This window comes from Dermacentor variabilis, chromosome 11 (genome assembly GCF_050947875.1).
Source record: "Dermacentor variabilis isolate Ectoservices chromosome 11, ASM5094787v1, whole genome shotgun sequence".
Classification (NCBI taxonomy): domain Eukaryota; kingdom Metazoa; phylum Arthropoda; class Arachnida; order Ixodida; family Ixodidae; genus Dermacentor; species Dermacentor variabilis.
The window spans coordinates 28,954,877-28,961,157 of record NC_134578.1 but is presented as its reverse complement, the minus strand read 5'-3'; the positions used below and the strand labels follow the sequence as shown (position 1 = coordinate 28,961,157).

Here is a 6,281-nt window from a genome sequence, read left to right as displayed (position 1 = left end):
TTTCAACAATATTGATGTTAGTAAAGGTAATGTTTTATTGAAATTTTATTGGGCTTAATTTTAAGAATTATTTCCTCTACAAAATTCTGCGAGAATGAGGCTGCGGTCCTTAACAAGTGTGCAAGTAAGCGTGCGCTTTGTGGTGTATCCCTCGTTTAAGTTTTCAACGTGTGTGCTGTTGCCCTAATCGCCGGTATGTTTTCTTCTTTTTTTTCAAGCGATGAAAACGAAGTATCGGGCCGTAAAATGTCAGCGTGAGCGCGTGCTGTTCCAAACATTTGCTCTCGAAGTCCCTGCAGGGTCGGCATGGATGGCGACGGTAGCTCTTGTTCGGGAAGCACGTGCGACTTGCTTAGGTCTGAACTGACGTCAACGCCCTGTCCAAGCATTATTACTTGTTATCATGACTGCGATGCCGACTTAGAGCTAAGATTTTGATATAACGTTGTTTCACTTTGCACGAAGCGAGACACGTATCGCGATCGTAGAGCGTAATCGGTGCCGGTGTCACAACTAATTCATTTGCCGGCTCTCGGAGAACTTTCGCGAAAGTTAAGCCGTCGTGATTTTTCGCTCGGACATTCACAATTTGCGTGCGCGTAGATCAGGAAGGTGGTAGCCTGCAGCTTTAACGCAGATTTAGCGGAACGACTGCGTCGCGTTGTCGTGGGCGTATGACGGACTCCGGAGGCAGTGCCGATTCCTTTTATGGTCACGGTTTTCATGGCCGTTCTGCCAGGCTTGGGAGCCTTTCCGGGCAGTCAAGTTTGTTTTTTGCGTGGTTTAACCGTATTGCAAGCTTTATTTTTAAATCGAAAGTAACGGAAACAGTTTCTGATTGGGCCGGTGGGCCCCCAACGTGAACTACTAAAATGGCGCCCTGTTGGGGAAAGGGAGAACTCGTTACGGGAGCGCAGCATAGCACTTTATGTAGGGTAGCGTTTTAATTAAGTATAACTGAACTTACTTACTTTGCTATTGTTAAACTGGTTATAGCGGCAGCCGAAAAGTGTGCGTTACGGGTAACATGTTACAGTTAAGGATGAATGCCTGCAACAGTTTTTATTTATTGTACCTGTCTTGACATTTTTTTTTTTTCTTCCAGGTAGGAAATTTAATTTTGCTTGCGCGGACACAGACCTCCAACCTGTCGCATTTTCCCAGAGATGCTAGGTCGCTTTTTTGATTCAGGCCAAAGTGTAATGCTAATTAGCGCTCACATAGCTGGACATGGGTCCGATGTGGAGCAGCACCACCTGATCAAAGTAACCTTCCGCTGCAGTGTCTCGTGATAGCCCAGGTGTTAGTCTCGGCACATTAATCTGCACTAGTCAGTGAACTTGCTTCCGCATTGAACCTGTGTCGCCAGCACGTTATAGACTTTCTGTAGACCTCTGTACTCTGTTTCAAACGTAGCTGGCAATTCTACGAAAGCTAAGAGACTTCTCCCACTTTTCGCATTTGCGAAACAAAGAGTCTGGGTCATGTAATATAACACTAAGCTTTGTACCTTTATGTTGCACCATAGGCTGTAACTATTATGTGGCAGCAGTTCCAGATCTATACCCATTTACTACTGAGCAAAGGGTGTTATACGGTTTTGTGACCAGCAGCTGCTATGCACAGCTTGACCTCACATACTCGCATACGTTGCTTATTGGCAGCACAAAGGTGCACAAATGATGCGCGATTTGAGTCCAAAGGCTTACAGTTGTAAAGTGTCGCAGATCAAAACCAACTGTACTGCAAAACATGCAGAGTGCGACTTCTGTGACCACACTGCCTGTGTAGCTTCTGCAGTGTTGCCCACAAAGTATGGAACAGGAGTGACGATTTCGTTCGCTCACACAATGGTCGTTCTGTCCCTGCAGGCTAACCATGTCACAAATGGGCAGCTTGAATGCGGTGCGGATCCTCAAAGGTGAGGCCGAAGAGGAAAAGGCGGAGACAGCACGGCTGTCCTCGTTTGTGGGTGCAATCGCGATTGGTGACCTGATGAAGAGCACACTGGGACCCAAGGGCATGGTGAGCTGGTCAGCTTACTCGTTTGACTCACTCTGCTGTCATGTTGCGCTAAACTGTATCGGTGGTTTGAATCACAAAGCATTCAAGTGACATTCTGGGCATGATGTTCGAATCTCATTCACAACTTTAGGTGGCTTGGATCGGTGTGTGATTTTTTTCCTGTGCCAAGCTAACATGGTGGCCATGGTGATGTCATCATGTTCATGTGCATTCATATCCTTTATGAGAGCCAATTGTGTCTATTGAAAATTTAGTCTTATCACTTTCTATTATTTTTATTTTCTTATTGTTTTTATATCTTCAGTCAGTTTTGTCAAGCCTGCAACATGTGGACACCATGTGCAAGCTCTCTTTGTAGGAACGTCAGAAATTAGAACAATTTCATGCCTAGCATCTTGAAAAGCACCCATCCAGCCACTTGAAGTATAATGGATGTAAAACATTAGTACAATCAAAAGAAATTAACCTGACTCATGACAACATACTCACACCAAGAGCAAACGCACGCACACAAATCTGTCTACCTTCCAGCTCATTTTACTAAAAGGCCTTATGCATATTTTCCAACTTTCAGCACTGATCCACTCAGGAGTAAGGTAACAAGGTGGGCAAGTGTGTTAGGATTCATCATTCTTTTGGTAACAGCGCAAAAGCAACACGGATAAAAGGAAGAAAAGCACGACATAGCTTTTACTCAGGACTGATATTTTATTCAGGAAGTTCACACACATATATAGGAACTGAAGTCCAAAAACCCAGACCTTCGCAAGACACATGGTATGTGCAGATGATGTAATTATCAGGTCTGATATCAATACAGTTGAACCTCGCTACAACGAAACTGACGGGGCGCGCGAAAAATTTCGTTAAAGCGAAATTTCGTTGAGGCGAAAACAGGCCAAAAACACTGTCAGGTTGGACCACATAGTCCCAAAACATCATTTATTTCCAAAGAAGTCGGTCAGCTTCTTCTGCTTCTTTTTTTTTGCCACGAGTGCAGTGGCGCGGCTTTCGCACTCGGTGAACAGTTGCATCGCGACGTCGTCATCGTGAGCACCGAAAAATCTGCGGATCACATCAAAAGCATCCATCACTTTTATTGCAGGTGGTGGCGCTAAGTCCTCCGCGTCGCTGTCATCATCCGATGATGCGTCGTTGTGGCGAACGCCCTCAATTATAGCTTCGTCACTCAGCTCCTCGTGAGCTAGCACTTCACTGTCAACAGCGATGTAGTCGCCGATGTGAACATCGGCCGGCACATCTCCGGAGTCCTGAAGGGCTGCCCATGCCGCATTGGCCTCTGTGGAGGGTGGAGCAATTGTACTGCAGCCTTCCTCGTCCGACGTGGAGTTCGCTGCCAGTTGAGCATCGGAGTGAAAGCCGGCGTGCACAAAACAGTTGTAGATGATACTGCGACTGGTTGCCGTCCACGCTGCTGAGACCATCTGTACAGCCATGTACAAATCCACTTCGATTGCCCGACCGGTGTCGATGTTTAACACCAGCCGCTGAATCAGTCGCTGTCGATAAGCGCTTTTAACGCTATTGATGATACCTTGATCCAGCGGCTGGATTAAAGCCGTGCAATTCGGCGGGAAGAATCTTACTTCCACGCTTTGAAGCTGAACGTCTTCAACGTTATGCGCTGAGCAATTGTCGATGAGCAAACAAACCTTACGTTTCTTTGCCGTCATGTCACGGTCGAAAGCGGTTAGCCACTCTTTGAAAACGGCCCGTGTCATCCAAGACTTCTTATTGGCAACATATTTGACGGGCAGGCTCTTGCCACCTTTGAAGCACCGCGGCTTCGCACTTTTGCCTATCACCAGTGGGCAGCGCTTGTCAGACCCGTCCATGTTGCAGCACAGGAGCACAGTCACACGCTTTTTGCTATGCTTCCCTCCGCTGCATGGCTGGCCCTTCATGTGAAGCGTCTTGGAGGGGAGGAGCTCGAAGAAAAGTCCCGTTTCATCGGCATTGTATATGTCTGATGTGGCATATTTCTCCATTAATTCCGGCACAGTAGCTGATGCCCAAGCAGATGCAGCGTCGGCGTCTGATGAGGCAGACTCCCCACACAGCACTTTAGCGACGATTTCATGCCTGGCCTTAAAACGGGTCAGCCACCCTGAGCTGGCTTTGAAATCATTGATGCCCAGCATACAAGCATAGCCAAGTGCCTTTTGCTGCAACATGTTTCCGCTGACCGGCATCTTCTTTGCGCGCACGTCGAGGAACCACGTGTACAGAGCCTTCTCAAGGTCCTCATGAGCCGCTTGCGTCAGCTTTTTCCGCTTCGCGGATGTCCCCGAAGAAAGAGCTTGCGCTATCGCGTCTTTCGACTTCAAGATCGTTGACAGCGTGCTCTGTGAGATGCCGAAGTCCGCTGCAACATCTCCCTTTTTCCTGCCACTGGATGCCGCGCTGATAATCCGTGCCTTCTCTTCAAGCGAGAGGAACTTCCGCTTTCTAGATGAAGTCGCCATGCTCGCATTCATTACAGCGCACTAGCAGCACAAGCACGAGTGAAAAAAACTAGGGCAAACGCGCTGCTGTTGCCAGGCTGCTGCGTCCTTTGGCAACGGATTGGTTGCGGCTCTGAATTGGATTGGAAGAAAACGGGAGCTTGCCCCCGCGCCTTGTCGCAAGGCAGCCAGCCCGATAGTCATCAACACCAAGCTATGGCGGTGATCATGTGCGTTTCAGTGAGTGGATTAGTTTGGTCCAGCGAATGTTTAGCGAAACAAAGCAGCGTGGGCCTATGGAAGTACATAGATGGGCGGCGATATGCTTGTTTTATTGTAAGATATATTTTTAAATCGAGCTTCGCATAGCAAAAATTTCGTTGAAGCGGAAACGCGCCCCAAAAATGGTTCGTTGTGATGAGAAATTTGTTCCATTACTTTGTATAGCGAGCTGACGGGGAATTGGAAATATTTCGTTGAAGCGAAAATTTCGTTGAAGCGACGTTCGTTGTAGCGGGGTTCGACTGTAGCAAAATTCTTTCTCGAGAAGAACGACCGACGGTTCATGTGTACGTGTGCCCCCTCCCCCTCAATCTTTATGTTGTATGCTTCTGCTATTTCCCTTGACATCTGGCTTGTATGTTTGAAGTTAATAGAAGTTTCGTTAAAGATAGGAACACAGCCACATGATTTGCAATGCACAAGAAGATGAGTCGTCTTCAGAGTATCAACTTATGCATTAGGGCTGTGAGAAAAAAACAACCGTATATAAAAATGTTATTCACCGCATATCAGATATAAGATCGAAATTCTGCCTTTTGGGCGGCGTTTCCCATGCAGAATAATCGTGATATCTGTGTTGCTAAGTTCCTCTTAACCAGTACGGGGCGAAAAGTTTGCCTATGCGAGTTGTATCTGCCGCCATTATCGCGCAGCGCGTCCCAGAAGATGGCGCCAGTTGCTTCGCGTCTGTGTCGCCGGCGAGCGTCCAGAGAAAAAAAAAACGCAAAGCAAATCACACCTGCGCTCCCTTTCTACCATCTCCCTCAGCGAGTGCGGAAATGCGCCGCGGAAACACCGGTCTGTGCGCCAACAAACAGCAAAGCTGTGTTGCTTGGGGCGAAGCTGCAAATTTTGCAAGACTCAAAGTACAGGCTCGCGCAGTCGATGATCATGAAGGCTAGAAGGAGTGATCATGCCAATCAACGGAAACGGCGGACTTTGTGCGCCAGGGCGAAACCCTCCATGTGTGAAACCAACACAGTGGCAGCCGCTGACATTAGTGAACTCAGAGAGCACATCGCTACTGGCGATAAAATAGGCGGTGCTTCGATGGAGGAGTTTCTGAGTGCAGATAGTGCTGCCTCATTCTGTGAAGAATCCCCGACGGGGCAATCGTTGTTGCGACACAGATGGTGCTTTGGTGCGATGACAGCAGCAGCAGTGACGACGAGATTGACAGTGGCTCGCCTTTGACACCGACCCTAACGTTCACGCAAAGGGCACTGTCATTGACAGAGTCGCTCACTGATTTCGTGCACGCTAAATTATAGCCACCAGTGTTCGCGCAGCCGCTGGATGCGATGCACACTGTGGTTGTGAACCTGTAACTTTCGCAATAGCAAGTGCAGATTTCTATTTCAGTACGCCTAACGCTTGACACGCTGCTTAAAGGTATAAATTAATGTTTTATTTTTCACAGCCTACTTTCTACAACGGCAATTTTTTATTGTAAGTGGCAAATTTGGTGTCAGAGCTATGGAGGTATGTTCAGCAGCTTCTTTTTTTTTT

General features: G+C 47.6%; 1 protein-coding gene across 2 annotated transcripts in view; it reads left to right on the top strand.

The window, feature by feature from the left end:
* Positions 1-105: 105 nt before the first annotated feature.
* The window catches only part of CCT2 (chaperonin containing TCP1 subunit 2), a 41,419-nt gene continuing 35,243 nt past the window's right edge, over positions 106-6,281 (top strand). The window contains exons 1-2 of one of the 2 annotated variants that reach the window (XM_075675657.1): positions 106-193; positions 1,872-2,025. In XM_075675657.1, coding sequence (XP_075531772.1) covers positions 1,879-2,025 — 147 coding nt within the window. In that variant the 5' untranslated portion in view covers positions 106-193; positions 1,872-1,878. Of the gene's footprint in view, positions 194-291; positions 357-1,871; positions 2,026-6,281 lie in introns of those variants that run through there. The other variant, XM_075675656.1, reaches the window with a different exon arrangement.